The sequence below is a fragment of the Balaenoptera musculus genome, chromosome 1 (assembly GCF_009873245.2).
Source record: "Balaenoptera musculus isolate JJ_BM4_2016_0621 chromosome 1, mBalMus1.pri.v3, whole genome shotgun sequence".
Lineage (NCBI taxonomy): Eukaryota > Metazoa > Chordata > Mammalia > Artiodactyla > Balaenopteridae > Balaenoptera > Balaenoptera musculus.
Genome location: NC_045785.1, coordinates 24,821,651 through 24,840,214, shown reverse-complemented (window position 1 = coordinate 24,840,214; position 18,564 = coordinate 24,821,651). Strand labels below are relative to the sequence as shown.

The window sequence follows — 18,564 nt, the reverse complement described above, 5'->3', positions numbered from 1 at the left end:
TAACCTGTTTCATCTGAGCCCCACAGCAGCCTGGGTACAGGTGGCGTTTTTCCATCTGCTGAATGAGGAGCCAGGGCCCAGAGGCGAGGCCTTGCCCGGAGCCCCACAGGAGCCCCATGGCTCTTGCAGTTCAGCGGATCCAGGCAGCTTGCCCGACTTTAGAGCACACGCTCTTCCCCACCACAGCCTGGGCCCCAGAGCAGCGGCCAATGTCTACAGCAGGGAGAAGTGGAAGGTGGTGACAAGTTCTTCAGGAGGACCCTAGAGGCAGGTCAGAGGTGGGCAGGACCTCAGGATGGGCACTGGTAAGATGGCCCAAAGACCAGCCTCTCAGCCTCCCACGTGAGCCCCCTCTCCACCCTGACTCTGGCCTCATCACCCCTCATATGGACACTGCTCCAGGGCCCCATTTTCTGACCCCCAGGCTCCCTTTTTCCAAAGCCCCTCCTTCCTCTATAGCCCCAGACTGCAGGCTCTCCACGACCCAGAGGACAGAGCCAGGACCCCTCTGTCTGACCTTCAAGGCCCCTCATGGTCTGGCCCTTCAGCCCCCTCTGCCCTGACATTCTGTTCCCAGCCCCTGCACTGGGCCCAGATGGGATGGGGCCCGTGCCGAGGGGGAGGGGCACAGACACGGGAGGCACACACACCGGCTTCTTTATTGGCAGAGTCTTAGAGACTCAGTAAGGCACGGAGCCCAGGAAGGGGACGGGGTGTCCTGGAGTACATGGTCAGGAATACCCGGGCCCCAGTGCTGAGCACCCCACCGCGGCGAGCACTCCTGCTCTCTGAGCAGCTCTCAGTGTTCCTCTCCTTCAGGACCCTCTCCTGGGGAGCCTTAGAACAAGGGACCCTTTTTTCCCAAGAGGGCAAGTGTGGGCGAATGGGGGTGAGGGGAAGGAGGAGGCAGCTCCATGGTCGGGGTGGGGGGGCAGTGGGAGGGAGGGGCCTGATGCTCCTCCTCCCTGAAGGCACTAAGAACAGAGGGGCCCAGCTCAGGGGCAAGTCCCGGAGGTGGGGCGGGTGCTCAGCCTGCGGTCACTGAGCCCCGAAGCACCAGGTGGGCTGGCTGCAGGGGGCTGCCTCAGCTGAAATCACGGTTGGGCAGGAGGAGGGGGGCTACCAGGGTCCACAGGTAGAGAAGCAGCCCTGCCCAGCTGGCACAGATCTTCACCCACACGGCGGTCCACGTGCTGATCATCTTCCGGGTCTCACCGGGTCTGGAACACACCATCATCCCAGTGAGCCTGGCCCCTGATGCTGTGACCTCAGTCCTGGCCCTGACCTTGGGATCCAGTTGCGACCCCTGACTTCACCTCTGGCTCTTATCCTGTAAACTCTAGCCCCGTCTCTGATATTTTTGACACTTGGTCTTAAGACCCTACATAGAGCTCATGGCCTTGTACCATAGACCTGACCCTGACCTCAGTTCCAACCTTGACCCCAGTCCTAGGCATAATATTGTGACCTGATTCTGGTCGCTAACCTTATGATCCTAATTCTGTGACTGCACTCCTGGTCCCTGACTTTGGGACCCAGAAGCTCCTGACTTTAGTCCTGACCTCTAATGTTGACTCTGACCTTCAATCCCATAACCCCATCCCTGATCTTATGACCACAGTTCTGATATTTCTGACCTCAATTTTGACCCTTGGCCCTGTGACCCCAGTTCTGGCCGCTAACCTAGTTACTCTGATCTTAGCTCCTTGACCTGGTCACTTCAATCCTGGCTTTCTGGACTTGTAACCCCAATTTTAACCAAATGGCCAAATTTGTTACTTTTTATGGCCCCAATCCCAACTCTCGACTTCATGACTCCTGTTCTTGACCCTGTGACTTTGATTCTGACCCCATACCCTACTCTTAACCCTCAAACCATGAATCCCAAATCCGACCCCATAACCCAAATCACCACCCCTGATCTGTAAACCCGGTCTGCCCTGCACAGGTCCAGCCTCACCTCCCGTGACCCCCACTTCTCAGCACTTAGCGAAGGTACCAGCTACTGAGTGGACCAGGCACTGGCAGGGAAACTGGGGCACAGATGAGGCAGGCTCCCTGGAGGGTCCTAGAGAGACACCTCCATGCCCAAGTCTTAAACCCCAGCGCAGGGCTGGAGGGGAAGGGAAGTGGCACACGCACTGCGGACACTGCGGCTCCGTCCACGCACCTGTACCAGTTGGTGAGCGTCATCATGACATGCAGAGAGGCGAGCACCAGGCAGAAGTGGAAGAAGGAGTAGCTGTAGGTGACGCTGTCCTGCTCGTTGTCGAAGGCCCGGCCCTCGCAGACCTCCACCGGCTGCTGCTGCGTGGCTTCCAGCACAGGCGGGCACTCCTCCGTCTGCATCAGGCTGTTTACCTGCCGGTGGTCCGAGGAGCGCAGACTGGGGGAGGCGGGGGCAGGATGTGCATGTGGCTGTCAGGCCGTCACCACTGAGGTGGGTGGGTGGGCAGCGCCAGGGGGCCTCACGCACCACGGCATTGGCCGTGATGACCATGGGCACTGGGGTCCCAGAGCCTCGGGAGCCGGTGGCCTGGAGGTTAGGCCCTGGGCCCTGGAGTTAACAAACTGCCTTGACTCTCAACTCTACCCCTGCTCCCTGTGTGACCTGGGGCAAGACGCTTAACCTCTCTGAGCCTCTGATTCCTTGTCTGTAAATTCAGAGATAATAGTACCTCCCTTACAGGGTTGCTGGGAGGATTAAATGGAGTAATGGTGTTTGAAGCCCCTAGCACTGTGCCTGGCACAGAGTAGACACCAAATAAACGGCCCCTGTTATTCTGGTTGTTTATTTGCCATTTCCACAAACACATGTTGAGAACTTAGTACTGCAAAGGATCGTACCAGGTACTACATTCATTAAAAATGTTCATAATAATGCTCATTTGCTGGTACATTTGTTTACCTTTTATTCATTTTACCTAAGTAGTATTACCCACTGCCTCCCCTTTCTCTATGTTTATAATAAAGAGAGAATAATAGTAATGATTTTTGTCCTTGCTTTTCTACAATGAGGTCTTGATGTTTTTGACTACATTTAATAGTTTGAGACACATATACAATTTTGAAGATCCAACTTGTATCCTGAAAAAAGTGAACAAAGGCCTGGATTCCAGCCCATTCCGTCAAACTGAAAAATCACCCCTTGCTGAGCTTCAGTTGACCCCAATCACCAAATACTGTGCTGATATCTAGTGCACATGAGCCTAGATCTGGGCCATCTAGCTGGGGGCAAGAGCCATCATCAGTGGTCCCTGCCCTCGTGGCTGTTTATGCTTCATTGCTTCCTGGGTTTTAAGAACTGTGCTAAGAACAGATGGGATCTGTGGGCTCTCCGAGGTGCAGCCCAGTGACTGAAGGTCAGGGAGGTGTGAGTATGAGAAGCATCAGGAAGCACAGCTCTGTGCCCACGTTGCGGATGGGGAGGGACAGAGCTCGGGGGAAGGGAAGTGAGCTCAAGCACCATGGCCACTGTGCACTCATGGCCTCGGACAAGTGGCTGCTCCTCACCAAGTCTCAGTCTCCTCATCTGTAAGATGGAGGTGACATGGGCCCTTCCAGATTGGAAAAGAAATCAAAGGAGAGGACAAAGAAGAGAGATGTTTGTGAACTGCCCCAACTCAACTGGGAGAAAATGTTTTGAAAAAGGTGAAAACAAAACGAAATGTGAAACAGCCTCAAAATGTTCTAGCCCAGGAGCCTAGAAGCAGGTGTGCTGCTTACAGGCAAACGGGCACTGCCCAGGAAGGGTGACTGGGGGAGAAAAGGAGATCAGGGCAGAGGTGCAGACACACAAAGTGGCACCTGGAGAGATGCCGGGCCGCAGGGAGGCAATACCTGAGTCTGCCAGTGTCAACAATAAGTATACTTGATACCACCATCTGGTGACACAAAACAGCCACTCACAGCCATCCAGCTGTGCAAATATTAATAGTTCTTTGCAATAATAGCAAACACTTATTTGGCACCTACTACTTGCCAAGTTCTTTTCTAAGTGCCTTGTACATATTAACTCATCATAACTCTTCAACAATCCAATGAAGTAAGTAGTATTTTTATTCCTATTTTACAGATAAGGAAACTGAAGCACAGAAAGGTTGAGAGACTTGCCCAAGGTGCCAGGCTCAACTGCAGGCAATCTGGCTCAAGTCCACACTGATAAGCACTTGCTAAGACACCCCCTTAAAGAATGTGCTCTTAAGAGCACATGTGATCTTAAGAATGAGCTGCTCTTTCTCAAGGGACACTGTGGGGTCACAAGCCACCCTGGGCATTAGAGGTTATCATCCTTTAACTGAAAAGGAAGCTGAAGCTTGGAAAGGTGAAGCGGCCACACACAGGTGTGAGTGATAGAGCCTGGATCCGCTGGCCCCAGTCCAGGCTCCTGCCCTGGCACCACAGCTGCCTGCACCCGGCTGAGCTGGGCACATGGCAGCCCGGGGTCAGGAAAAGCCTTGGGCCAGGAGGCAGGGTTCAGCCCCGCCTCCGCTGCCCAGTCACTCTGTGCCCTCTGAGGGGCTCAGTTTCCCCACCAGCACAGTGCAGGGGCTGGATGTGCTGCCTGCTGAGCGCGCCTTCCAGCTTGGTGTCCCGGCTCCCACATCCTCCCATCACTTGTGCCTCAGGGCTCCCAATCATGATTCCTTCCCAGAAACCAGCCCCCCACCCTACCTGATGAAGAGGGTGCACAGGATGAAGACGATGAGGCCCACGATGCTCGGTGCATCCCACCACTGGGTCTCGTAGCCCTCGGGGCCTGCCAGGACCGTCCCATTGCCAAAGTGGGTCAGCAGGTTGGGGTTGCATTTCCGGTCTGGGGATGGGAGCATGGTCACCCTCAGCCCACGCAGGCCAGGTCTGTAGCCAGGGAGCCCAGAGGATGGGCTCAGATGGACAGCCAAGGGACAGACAGACACACAACCAACCACTCAAGTCCCAGCGACAGCACTCAGCAGACAAAACAACAGAGACAGCTCCAGGAACAGATGGGGTCCTCCCACCTCCCTGAAGGACTAAGTCTTGGAATGGGCTGAGAATGTCCCCATCATCTTTGAGGGTCCCCAGCCCAGGAGGAAGACCAGGCCACCTGGAACCCAGGCCTCTACTCACCGGGGACATTGGATAAGGCCAACCAGGTGACAAACATGGTGTAGAGCGTGATGACCGAGGCCTGCAGCAGACCCGAGCTGGGCTGGGCATCCTAGCAAGAGCAGTCCACAGTGTGACTCCTGCCAAACCTGGGTACACCCCACCCCCACGCAGCCCAGCCACGCCCAACCGGGGGACCTCAGAAACCCCCACCACCCTAGGGCCATCCCATCCCACACCCTTCGGGAAAACATACCACCCGGGCCACCCACTGCCACCTCGCCCACCCAAAGGTAGAGTCCTAATTTTTTCTCTTAACAGGTTGCCCGACTTGTTCCCCAGCTGAGCTCCTTCAAGGGCAGCACTTCTTCACACTCTGAATTAAAGCCCTCCTTCGTTTACCCCATCTGCATCTTCATCCGACAGCCCTCCCTGCTGACTACTCCCCAAACATGGTGGCCACCTCTCTGTCCGTGGAACCTGCCAAATCCTCTCCAACCTCAGGGTCTTTGCACTCGCTCTGCCCTCTCCCTGACATCTTCCTCCCCCATATCTCTGCACCAGCAGTGTCTTTATATTCAGGCTTCAGCTCAAACAGGACCCCCCCAAAAGGCTCTGAAAACCCTGACTGCAGCAGACCCCGGCCCTGCCTGCCCACCTCCCTTTCAGCCCATACCCTCTTTTATTTTCCACATAGCACTTATTCTCCAAAATTACTTCACCTGGCCTCATCTCCTATCGGTTGTTCTTTCCCACTCCTCACCACACAGACACACTTGAAAATATGAATCTGAACTCTATGATTAGGAGCACAGTCTCTGGAGCCAGTCTGCCTGGGTTCAAATCCCAGCTCCACCCCTTACTAGCCGTGTGACCTCAGGCAAGTCTCTTTACTAACTTTAAGCCTCTGTTTCCTCATCTGGAAAGCGGGGATGATGATGGTGCAAGGACTAAATAACATGACAGATGTCATTAACTGTTAGCTATTATTATTCCTCCTCTTCCTCACAGCTGTATCCCCAACATCTAGAAGAATGCCTGATACACAGTGGATGCTCAAGAGGTATTTGCTGAATGAATACTGATTGCTGTGTGACCTGGAACAGAGGCATCACCCTCTCTGGGCTTCCGTTTTCTTACTGGGAAATGGAAGCTCTGGCCAGAAGGGAGATTCCCAACCGTTCTGCTAAGGACCCCCAAAGACTATCTAAGCTACCTTTGAAACACCTGGTGGGCTGATATCCCAAACTGTGAAATACCACTGGACTCAGAAGGCTTCCCTTCTGAAAAACAAGTGATTACCTTGGGAGCTCCCACCCATCATCCCAGATAGTCTGGGATTGGAAACTGTGGAACTGCACCTTCTAACACCACTTCTTGAGGTATCTAGGAATCATCACTCGGTGATCCTTCCTAATGTTCTCCTGATTTGCATGAAAACAATGATGAAATCAAAATAATGATAACAATAGTCAATGTCTGATGGATATGCCAGGCACTGTTCTAAGTGTTCACTGTTCTAATATCTATATGCCAGGCACTGTTCTAAGTGTTTATAAACATGGTCTCAATCTTGAGAATAACTCCAAATAGTGTTATTATTCCCAATTTACATTTGAGACGAAAGAGGCACAGAGAGGTTAAGGCACTTTCCCAAAGACAGCCAGCATATAAATGCGAGAGTCAAGACTCTAACCCAGGGAGGCTGACTTGGGAGCCCACACTCTTGGTCCAAGCCTCTGTGACTGACAGCCCTGGCCCCAGGACCCCAAGGTTCCTACAAGAAGTCCCACACACCGAGGAGCCTGGTTTCAGGCTGGGCAGAGACAGGCAGGCTCACCTGGACCTTGGGCAGGACAGCGACTATGGATACGCAGAAACAGAAAATGAGGTTGAGGCTGATGAAGACCTTGCCCTCGTAGCAGGCGCCGGGCTGGGTGTAGTAGATGAACAGCAGTGCCACGGCCACGATTGACAGAGCGTAGAAGAGGAGGGTGAAGAAGAAGAGGCCTGGGAGGGAGGGGCAGCGGCAGGTGGGTGAGGAGGTGCAAGGACCCCCATCCCTTGTCGAGCAGTGCACGGGGTCTCGGGCCCCAACTTCCTCCTCCAAGGAGTGTCTACTAAACTTCGGTCCCTGGGGGCTTCCCTGGTGGTGCAGTGGTTAAGAATCCGCCTGCCAATGCAGGGGACACGGGTTCGAGCCCTAGTCCGGGAAGATCCCACATGCTGTGGAGCAACTAAGTCCGTGCGCCACAACTACTGAAGCCCGCGTGCCTAGAGCCTGTGCTCTGCAACAAGAGAAGCCACCGCAATGAGAAGCCTGCACGCGGCAACGAAGAAGAGTAGCCCCCGCTCGCCGCAACTAGAGAAAGCCCGCGCACAGCAACAAAGACCCAATGCAGCCAAAAAAAAGACAGTGAATAGAGAACAGTCTTTCAAAAAGTGAACTAGACGCCTGGTGATCAGGGAGGTGTGAAAATCAAATCAACCTTGAAGAGCGCCTTTCTTCTTGATCAGTTCAGAAGAACTGAAAAGGGACCCGTTCTGCCACTGGGGTTTCAATGACCAGGTGTCATTCGTGGCTCGCCCTGCAGGGGTCGCTCAACCAGATCCCTGTGAACTCTCCAGTGCAGCTCTCATCTGACCCCACCTCGGCCACCCCGGGTCAGCGGCCCCTGCCACACACCCTTCCCTCCATGTGACACAGACGGCTCAGTTCCTGCCTTAGGAGGCAGCTCGAGATGCCCTCCAGGCGTCGTCCAGCTTCAGGGAACACCACTCCCCACCCCCCCCCACCCCCCCACCCCCCGACTCCTCAGGTAGCCCAGCCCCCTGGCGAGGCCGTTGGGTGGCACTGACCTGCATACCAGGTGCGGGAGTCGCTCTTCTCAGCCTTGTTCAGCCACCGCTGGTTCCAGGAGTGCGCAAAGTCGATAAGCAGCAACAGCTGGACGAGGAGGAAGACGAAGGAGCCCGCGACACCAAAGTAGAACCAGACTAGGCAGGCAGAGGGGAGGGAGGCAAGGGGGTCCAGCCGTGGCGCAGCAGCCCCTGGGTCTGGGTCTCTTCTCACGCTCACTTTTATACATTCAACAGTCATTTGTGCCACACCCTACACTGGGGACACTGAGAAGCAGCAAAGTCCCCGCCCTCAGGAGCCCCTGGCCACGCACAGAGATGCCTTGTGTCAGGGTGTGGGTCGGGGTCAAGGGGGGTTCCCTCCAACCCCGAGTTGCCCAAAGGCTATGTGGCCAAGCACCAGAGTCCTGTCTCCTGGGTGGGAGGCAAGGACCCAGCCAGCAGTCTGGGGTCTGTGTGCAAAGGAGCCCCCAGCACGCTCATCCTTCTTGGTAGCCCCCGTCCCTCCCTGCCAGGGCCACCTACTGTTGGAGAAGGAGCCGTCAGGGATGTAGAAGGCGCCCACGGTGATGCCCACGAAAACCAGGAATTTAAAGAACCAAAACCTATGGTGGGGAAAGGGGTAGGACAGACAAGAAAGCTGAGTAAGGGGGGAAAGAAAAAGCCTGGACCCCCAGAACCCCACCCCTGAAGAGCAGGTACTGGGAGAGGTGAGAGAGATTTCCTGATGGTCTGACAGGCACAGAAAGTCTGTCCTGGCCCTAGAAAAAGCCCCGAGGGGCAAAGGGAAGGACCAGTGATGGGTGAGGATGGTCACCCGGGTTCTAACCCCAACTGTGTCACTAAATTGGTGCGTGGCCTGAGGGATGCTGTTGCCTTTTCTGAGCTTTATTTCCTCATCTGAGAAACGGGAACTACTAAATGAGCTGACCTCTGTGCCGTGCCCTCCTGGCTTCAGCGGCTCCTGAGTCTGAGGATTAGGGTCTGGAGATTGCTGGAGACAGGCAGAGGATGGGGAAAACCACAGCGGGAGGGGCCCAGGGTGCAGGTGGGACCCCTCCTCACCCGTTCTGGATGGCAGCCCTGGGGTCCCGGCTGCTGCGCACGCAGGTCATGAGCAGGGTGAAAAGGAAGAAGAAGGCCGCCATAGCGAAGCACATACGGTAGACGGCACGGTGGCCGAGCAGGGAGCCACAGTCGATGTGGCCCTGCAGGACGACGGGGGACCCGGCCGCCTCCTCACACACCCAGGGCAGCTGTGGAGACAGACAGAGCAGCTGGAAGACCCCACCCCACCCAGAACCCGGGCTGACTCCGCCCAGGCCGCCAGGCAGGAGGCTCTCCCAGCAGGGCCACCCGAGCCTCCCACCTCCACCCATGGCCCATCTCCATTCCCACCCACCTCTGCGGCTGAAGCCCTATGAGTGAGCCCCCCAGGGACAAACGGAAGGCATGGCACGGTCCAGGGCAGGATTTCCCAAAGTGCTCTCCACCCACCAGCTACATCAGAATCCCCGGAGGTTCCCCTCTCCTACAGAACTAGAGTCTCTAAGGCAGGGTCTGAGATTCTGCATGACGAGCACACTTCCCAGGGAATTCATGCTCTGTATACACTAGTATGTCAGAACCTCTGGCCTAACTATCCCACTGGCTATGAAACACTGAGATGAAGGGAAGACTTAGGACCCTCAAACTGGGCTTATGCATTAAAGTGGGCAGAGCTTACCCTGGGCCAGTGTCTGGCGGGGATGGCGATAATGATTCATGAGACTTCCCGAGGGGACCAAGGCTTATGAGAAACAATAAGGCTCAAACCCTCCTCCCAACATGAAGAAACGACCCTCCATCGTCAAGCTTGGATCATCGGTGCGCTGGCACTCCTGCCCACCTCTTGATCAGCTGGGCCCCCAAGCCTGGGCCCCCTGGTAGCTGAGCCTTTGCCAGAGGCCAGGTCCCACAGGTGGCTCACCTTGTAGAGCTGGCCCTCCACACCGGGACTCAGCATGATGACGGACACCAGCACCCCCAGGAAGAGGAAGGCCGTGAAGATGAGGCGGCTCAGTGTGGAGCTGTGGCTGCAGGGGCAGCAGCTGCACAGGATGCAGGGGGCAGAGCCGCAGAGGCAGGACGCCTGCGGGGAGGCCAGGATGGCACCTTACTCTCTGGTCTCCTCTCCCCTTCCCCGCCCAAGCACGCAGCATCCACCCACTGCCCGCTGCCTGTTCAGTATCTCCAAACCTACGCAGAGACTGCCTGTGCCACACCGCGAAGGGATACCTCTTCCCCAGATGTCACCCCATCTAACTTTCAAGCCCAAGGGAGAGGCCAAGGAAACCAAGGCTGGGAGAGGCTGGGTCCCACAAGGACACACAGCCAGTAAGCAACAGAACCCAGATTCAAACCTGGATCCATCTCAGGTGTTACTGTGGCTTCGGAGAGAGAGCTGGGGTCACAGTGCTTCTTACTTAGGAGGAGGCAGAGTGGAAAAAAAAAATCCAGAAGGCCAGCTCTTTCACTGATTAGCTATGTGACCTTATACAGCTCACTCAAGCTCTCTGGACCTCAGTTTCCTCTTCCATAAAATGGGAATCGTAACAGTACCTGCTTCTCACATAGCAGTTCTAAGAATGAAATACTGTAGGGATTTTATTTTATTTTTCAATTTTTAATTTTTTGGCTGTGCTGCGCAGCACGCAGGATCTTAGTTTCCAACCAGGGATCTAACCCTCACCCCCTGCAGTGGAAGTGCAGAGTCTTAACCACTGGACCGCCAGGGAAGTCCGGTAGGGATTTTAAATTGTAACTCCCTGGTAATTCCCTGGCAGTCCAGTGGTTAGGACTCCGTGCTTTCACTGCCGAGGGCCCGGGTTCAATCCCTGGTCGGGGAACTAAGATCCCGCAAGCCTCGCAGCACGACCAAAAAAAATTGTAACTCACTCAGGCTCCCTTTCTCCCTTCCCTGCTTTATTTTTCTCTGTAGGACTTACTACCACCTGATTGGCTTCATAGTTTACTCGTGTTGCCTGCCTCTCATTGCTAGCATGCAAGCTCCACCAGGGCAAGGGGTTTTGTCTGTTTTGTTCACCATGGTATTCCCAGAGGTGGGAACTGTGCCTGGCACATCATCGGGAGCTCAGTGACTATCTGCCGAACAAATGTAAAGTGTCTGGCATCGTACCAGACGTATGTTAAGACCTCAAAAAACAGCAAGTGCTGATAAATCAACATCTGTTGAATGAATGGAATGAAGAATATGAGTGGCTGTGACTTCCCGCTCTGGGGCTGCACCAGTTTGGGACAGCAGAGGCGTCCAACCCTTTCTGTCTCCAGCTCCTCTGCCCTCTGTCAGACCCTCCCTCCCTAGGGCTGGCTGAAATCACTTAGGGGCTGGTGATGCCACACCTTTCGTAGCTGTAGACTCAGCCCTTGGGAGCCAGTTCTACAGCCCAGACTTGGAGGAAGTGGGCTCACATCCAGATACATCTGGTTCACTGTTTCTCTTCCCCCAAACAGCCCTGACTCCTCATTCAGGTATTTAAGAGTCTGGAGGGCAAGAAAGACACAGGCTCTGCCATCCTGGATCCCCCCGCTGCTTCTGGAGCTTCCTTGGAGTTGTTCATACATTCCGATCCCCACTCCACCTCTGGGGATCACTCCTACCACAACCTCTTCCTATAGAAATACCAGCCCACGGGAGTAAAGGCAGACACGTGTGCACACATGTACACAGGGAAAAGTCCATTGTGACACTGTTCACACAAGGAAAATAATAGGGGAAAGCTGAAAATAACTAAATATCCATCATTACATCGTGGTACATCATGGCACATCGTGATCCCTAAGAGGGATCTCTCTGCTGAATGGAGCAGATGTGTTGGTAACACTTAAATGGGTGTATACAACTAAATATAGTTAAATATAAATTATACCCCAGTAAAGTTGATTTTCATTATCAAAAAATAAAAATTTTAAATTAAGAAAAAAACTAAAACAGGCACGAAGCTTTAGGTTGTAGGAGCTTATTAGACTATCAGGAAACTGCAAATGACCTCATTGCCCAACACCAGGGGACAGTGGTGGCCCACTGACTCCATGGAATGTTACAGAGGCGGGAAAGATGAAAGCCACTAGACCGACAGCAACACAGGCCACGCTCGTGATGCAATGTGAAGGGCCAAGGCAAGCTACAAACAAAGTTCCCGCACTCAGATTACAACACCCCCTCCACAAATGCACTCAGGGGAAAGGCAGCAATGGAAAAGCGCCAGAAATAAGAGCGGTGGAATCTTAGCACCAGCCAGGTTCTCAGAATGGAGAACTCAGAACTCAGGAGCCCTGGGTCTGAGAGTCTTTAAGCTGCAAGTTTCCGTGGCACCCCATAACTGGCTGAGCCACCCTAGCACTAGGCCAAACACAGGAGAGAAGAGGTCAGCCCAAGACTACTCAAAGCATACTTCCTTCCCCCACGCAGTGTGAAGAGGAGAGGGCCCTGTCTTGACTCTGCCACCAGCTGGCAGTATGACCTTAGACAAGTGGGACTCAGTTTCCTCAGCCATAAAATGGGCCTCTGGGCAGGGCAGTGAGGTGGCTTGGAGCCCGTCAGACAGCCCTGGGTTTCACCAGCTTCCCCATTCCTCGAATGTGGTCTCCAGCACTTTACCACCGGCGGGAGCTTACAGAGCAGCCGCTGCACGCCAGCTTCATGCTAACTAAGTCCCACTGATCCCTCCTGACCTGCTGAGAGGCAGGTGCCGTTGTTCTCTCCACTTTACAGACAAGGAGAGAGGTCCTCAGTCACGCTGCTGAGAAGAGGCCAAGCCAGGACCAAGACCAATCGGTCTGAGCCAAAGGCCTTTCACACTCCCTCGACTGTAGAAGGTCCTCCTTAAATATCTGCTGACCGTCCAACTCACCATGTGCTGCCTTGGCTGGTGACTCCCATCCCTAGTGGGCCCATCTTATCTCCTCCTGGCCAGGACTCACCTTCAGCCCAGTCCAAATGCTGACCAAGAGAGCGACTTTTGTCCCCTTCCTGCCCTGACCAAGAGGCAGATGCAAATGCGTCACAGCAGGAGGGACAAAAGTCTTCCCCACCGACCCATGTATGCCAAAATGTTCCCTCTAAAGATGCCTGGCAACCCCCCATTAGAACTTCACTCCTGTGGGGCAATGTCCATTGAAACAGGTTGTTATTGGTATCCAGTAGTGCCCAACTGTACCACTTAATACTGTGTGGCTGTGGGGAAATCATCTTCCCTCTCTGATCCAGCTTCCTCAGCTGTGAAATGGGGATAATATTCACTGCTTCATTGGGGTCGTTGTGAAGATTAAATGAAAGGGTATATACGAAGCGCTCACTACACTGCTGGGCCTGGGCTACCACTGGACAGCTCTGGGCTGTGAGCTCTGGGCCTACAGTAAGCACTCAGTAAACGGCAGCTATTGTCAGTATCATGACCTGTAAAATAGGATAACTATGTCATGGGGTTGGCGGGTGGGGTGGGTAATGAGATGGCAGGGGTGAAGGGCTCAGCACAGCACCTGGCATGCAGTAAGTACTCAGTAAATGTCAGAGGTCAGAACGCCAAGGGGAGGCCGCTGACCCGAGGGGCAGGTCCCTTGCAGATACTCCCTAAGCGAACCTCCTGATTCCACTCTGTGCCAACCCTATCCCTCAGCATCCAGGATGTGAAGGGAGGGAAGGTGTGGGCAGAAGCCTAGACCAGGAATCAGATTTTAACCCTGACTGTGCAGTTCCTCCTCCTTTCACTGTGCAACCTTAGGCAAGTCGGCTAACCTCTCTGGGCTGCAGCTTCCTCATCTGTAAACTGGGGGTTGGAGCAGGCCTGTCAGGTGCCTTCTGACTCAGCACTGTAGGAGTCTGACTCAGAGACCAGCAACTGGCTCCAGAGGGAATTCTCCACCCACCTTTTTAAGATGATAATAACAATAGCTCCTATTTGGAGCACTTACTCTATGCCAGGAACAGGGCGGGGCACTTTTAAATCTTCCCAGTATCATTATGAGGGAGGTAGACAGGGAGACAGAGACACAGAGAAATGGCAGGTCTCCCTGCAACACTCCCCCCACCCCCAGGATAGCCCAGCCTGACGAAATTCTGGTCAACTCCAAGGAAACTCTCCCTCCCCCATCAGGAAGCAAACCCTTTCTGGCCAGAGCCCCAGCCCAAACCTCGGTTTCACTGGGCAGGGAGGGATCTCAGGGACCAGCTCTTGATTCCCCCTCCAGCGGGTATGCACGCACACGCACACACACACACACACACACACACACACACACACACACACCCTTCACAGATGGGGAAATAGAGGCCCAGGGAGGACAAGAGTCCAGGAACCCACTATGTAGCCTCTCTGTGCAGATATCATTCTCCAAAAATGGCTGTAAAGTAAATCTCTAGATCCCCCAGCTGTCCGCCCCTACACCCCCATCCTAACACACTCACACAAATCAGGGACAAAGGAAACTAAGTCTGGGATTCAGCGGCCACCAGACTCCCCCTCCTTCCTCTCCACTCATCTTTGTGTGGGGCAGGGGGGAGGGGGCTGCCTAAATGAACCTCAGATTTAGTGAAGGGAAGAGGGAAGGGAGAGGGGGCTGGGAAAGGAGAAAAGAGAAGGGGCCTCCCAGCCGGGGTCTGGCGGACGCTCCTCCCCTCTGCTGGCTGCTCCCCAGGTCCCCGAGCAGACGACCAGGTAATCCCTCCCACACACACACCCCAACCTCCCTCAGTTCCTGGGTTTTCCCACCCAGAGTTGGGCCGATGGCGGTGGTAACCCGCACCCCTCACTCAAGACCGGCTTAGAGAGGCAAAGGAGGCCTCCTCCCCACCCCCAACTTCGGCTCTGGGGCCCAGAGGGCAAGGGTCTGGGGTTCATTGGGGAAGTGCCCAGGAATTAGCCTGAGCCAGACTGAACGAAGCAGAGACAAGACACAGAGAGACTGATAGACCGGACGGGCAGACAGACCCCGGCGGACAGACAGGGAACCGTCTAGACAGACAATGATAGATGGAGAGGCTTCGGACAGACAAAGACAGTCGGACAAACGAACGGACAGATATCAGACACACACAAATGGACAAACTGAGGCAGACGGGTAGGGACAGAAAGACCAACTGACAGATTGCCAGAGAAACAGAGAAGGACACACGGCAGAGAGGGACAGGGACCGGCAGGCCACACAAAGAGAGCGTCCGGGAGGGAGACCAGAGGACCACTGCCAGGACGACTCCAAGCTGAGCCAGCTGGGGCCGCAGCGCCCACCCCCGCCCCGGGCTCTGGGCCTCAGTCGCCCCAGTTCCCTGGAGGGGCGCCCGCCCAGGACACCCCCTCCCCCGCCCGAGCGCCCCCCACCCCCTCCCCCGCGGTAACCCGATCCCCGGACACCAGCTGTCCCCGGCGCCCGCGGGCCCGGGATGGGGGCGGGGGAAGTCGGTGAGAGGGGGGACCCGAGGGGCGAGGAGGCTGGGTGCGGGCCCAGAAAGACAAGTTTGGAGGAAGGAAAAAGAAGAAACTATTTGGAGGAAGAAAGGACAAAAGTGCGAGGCCGAAGAAGGGGCAGACGGCGGGGGCGGGCGCCGGGGGCGGGACTCACGCAGCTGAGCAGGGAGCAGGCGCCCAGACAGGCCCCCATGGCGGCGGCGGCGCGGGGCGCAGGGCGCGGGCAGAGGGGCGCTGGATCCGGTCGGGCTCCTGGCGCCGCGGGCTGGCCCCGCCCTCAGCCCCGCCCCGCCCCGGCCCCGCCCCGCCCTACCTGCCGGAACCGCTCGCCGCCTTCCGGCGGCGCTCGGGGCCTCCCGGGACTCACCTGGGCCAGGTGCGGCAGGTGGGACCTTAGGGAAAGTGGAGGTACCGGGGATTCCAGCGGCCGCGCGAGCCGCGCAACTGGTCTGGTGTCCGGATCCAAAGTGATGGTTTGGAAATAGTGAGACCTGGGTTCGAGTGCCGACGAGGCCGCAATGCGACCTCACAGCACTTCCCCCGGACCCCCACCGCAGGGGACAGAAGCCAAGAGATGGTCACCCCTGACTCCTCGGCGCTTGGCACGGAGCCTCTGCCCAATACGTAAGCGTTGAATGATGAATGACTGGACAAAGGAATGGGCAAGTCACTTCACCTCTCTGAGCCTCAGTTTTCCCATCTGTAAAGTGAGGATACCTACCTCAAAGGGCTGTTACAACACATAGGAGGTGCTTGCCAAGTGTGAGCTCCCTGTGCCTGTTACTTCTAAGACCCCGCCTCGCACTCTTTCATCTGTCCTCTCCTCCATCCACCTGTTCTTTAAGCTCTACTGACTCCTGTCTTGGGCCACATGCTCCCCAGAGCCACCCGGCTCATCGCTCCCCAGGGATGCCCGAACCTGGCCCCCAGCTAAGGAGGTCAGAAGGGGTGGGTGGGTCACATTCCTGCCAGACCGTCCCCCAGAGGTAGGTGGGAGAGACCCAGAAGTAGGGCTCTGTAATCACTCTCGGTTCACCCTCCAGCCCACTCCTCACTCAGCCGTAGATGGGATAATGTTAGGGAAGGAAATCTGCGTGTATGGACATATATACACTACCAAATGTAAAATAGATAGCTAGTGGGAAGCAGCCGCATAGCACAGGGAGATCAGCTCGGTGCTTTGTGACCACCTAGAGGGGTGGGATAGGGAGGGTGGGAGGGAGGGAGATGCAAGAGGGAAGAGATATGGGAACATATGTATATGTATAACTGATTCACTTTGTTATAAAGCAGAAACTAACACGCCATTGTAAAGCAATTATACTGCAATAAAGATGTTTTAAAAAAAAAAAAGCTGACCCCGCAGCCAAAGATCCTACCTGACTGCATCCTTGGTGATTCATGGGGCGCCAGGCTTAGCCATTCATTGTGCCAGGACTGTTCCACAAACATACCCTACACTTTCCCTCCTCCACACTTTTGCACACAGGATACCCTCCCCCTGGAAAGTCCTTCTCTTTATCCCCCTCTCTACCCTTCAAAGCCTTGCTCACAATCTCATATCTTTTTGGTGAAGAGAACCACCCTTCCCCCAAAACCACTACCTGGCCCCATTAGAAATAAATATCCTCCTGCTTCCCTGTGTTTCTACAACACGGGACCCCTTTACAGCCCCACAAATAACTAAAGTTACCACACATCTCAAGCTTATACCAAACTCTTTCACCTACATGGTCCCATTCAAGCCCTATAGTAACCCTGAGAAGTAGATTAACTCCTACTCCATTCCATTTTACAGATGAGGAAACAGGTTCAAAGAAGTAAAGTAACGTGCTAGATGTAAACTGAGCACTGAATAAACATCAGCTATGACTATTGTGGTTAGTTATTATTGCTGCTCAAAGCCACACAGCTCAGAAGGGCAGAGCTAGAAGACCACCCAATCTGGCCCTGATCTCAGAACCCAAGGCCTGTCCCCGACATCCCACTGCCTCTATTTGAAAGCAGAGGTGACAATACCCAGTCAGCCTCTTTTTCTGTCCAATAATGTCTTCAGTCCTAGTCAGAGACCCTCAGGAGACTTTGAGCCCCCCAAGGACTGTCTGATTCACCTCTGGCCGGTCCCTCCCCTGCCCTGGGCACAGCACAGGGCCTGGCACACTAAGGCAGTGAATGCTTCCTGAATGAATGAATGCCTGAACATGTACCACAAGGCCAGTGTCCTCATTCTGCCACCCAGCAGTCTGAAGTGAGCCTTTCTCACGGCCACCCACCCCAGGGTCAGCTCCTCTTGACACTGCTGCCCCAAGAGCCGAATTTTCCATCCCTCAACCCGTCCCTTTCCATGAACTGGTCCAGTAGAAAACACCCACGACTTCGCTGAGACTCTTGTTCTCTCACTGCCTCTCACACCCTCTGCCACCCTGGAGATCACTTCTCCTCTCTTGCTTCCACCCCTTACCCTGAAATGGGAGTGGTTATCTTACTTAACCTCACAGAGCAGTTACAGGCATCCAGAAAGCATTCTAAGAAACAGGCAATTATCTGAAAGGAGGGAGGGATTAACATACCTGCAAGTGTAGAGAAACAGCCCCCTCTGATTTTTATTTTTAATGTGTTTATTTATTTATTGGCTGTGTTGGTTCTTCCTGCTGCGCGTGGGCTTTTCTCTAGTTGCAGAGAGCGGGGGCTACTCTTTGTTGCGGTGCGTGGGCTTCTCACCACGGCGGCTTCTCTTGTTGCAGAGCATGGACTCTAGGTGCACAGGCTTCAATAGTTGCGGCACGTGGGCTCAGTAGTTTTGGCACGCGGGCTTAGTTGCTCCGCAGCATGTGGGATCTTCCCAGACCAGGGCTCGAACCCGTGTGCCCTGCCTTGGCAGGCGGATTCTTAACCACTGCGCCACCAAGGAAGCGCCCCCCCCCACCTCTGATTTTTTAGATTGAAGTTTTCCAGAGCAGGGTGATGTACTGCCTTGTCCTGGCCTCACCCCGCCCAAGATGGAGGCGAGCTGGACTCTCACATCCCCACATCGCCCTGCACAGAGGGGCAGACCCACCCTACAGACAATTCACTCTGTAGCCTTCTCCTGGTGCTTCCTCCTCTTTCAGCCTCATGCTTCTCATCTGTAAAATGGAGATAATCGTTTTTG

At 54.9% G+C, this 18,564-nt stretch overlaps 1 protein-coding gene across 1 annotated transcript; it reads right to left on the bottom strand.

Annotated features, from left to right (window-relative positions):
* Positions 1 to 635: 635 nt before the first annotated feature.
* SERINC2 (serine incorporator 2) lies at positions 636 to 15,698 on the bottom strand. Its single transcript, XM_036862568.1, has 10 exons — positions 15,568 to 15,698; positions 9,920 to 10,081; positions 9,016 to 9,206; positions 8,476 to 8,555; positions 7,951 to 8,088; positions 6,932 to 7,101; positions 5,113 to 5,203; positions 4,675 to 4,816; positions 2,171 to 2,386; positions 636 to 1,220 (listed from the first exon to the last, which is right to left on the bottom strand). Exons 1-10 carry the CDS (start codon positions 15,604 to 15,606, stop codon positions 1,085 to 1,087), a joined length of 1,365 nt encoding a protein of 454 aa, XP_036718463.1. The 5' UTR covers positions 15,607 to 15,698; the 3' UTR covers positions 636 to 1,084.
* Between the last annotated feature and the right edge of the window lie 2,866 nt (positions 15,699 to 18,564).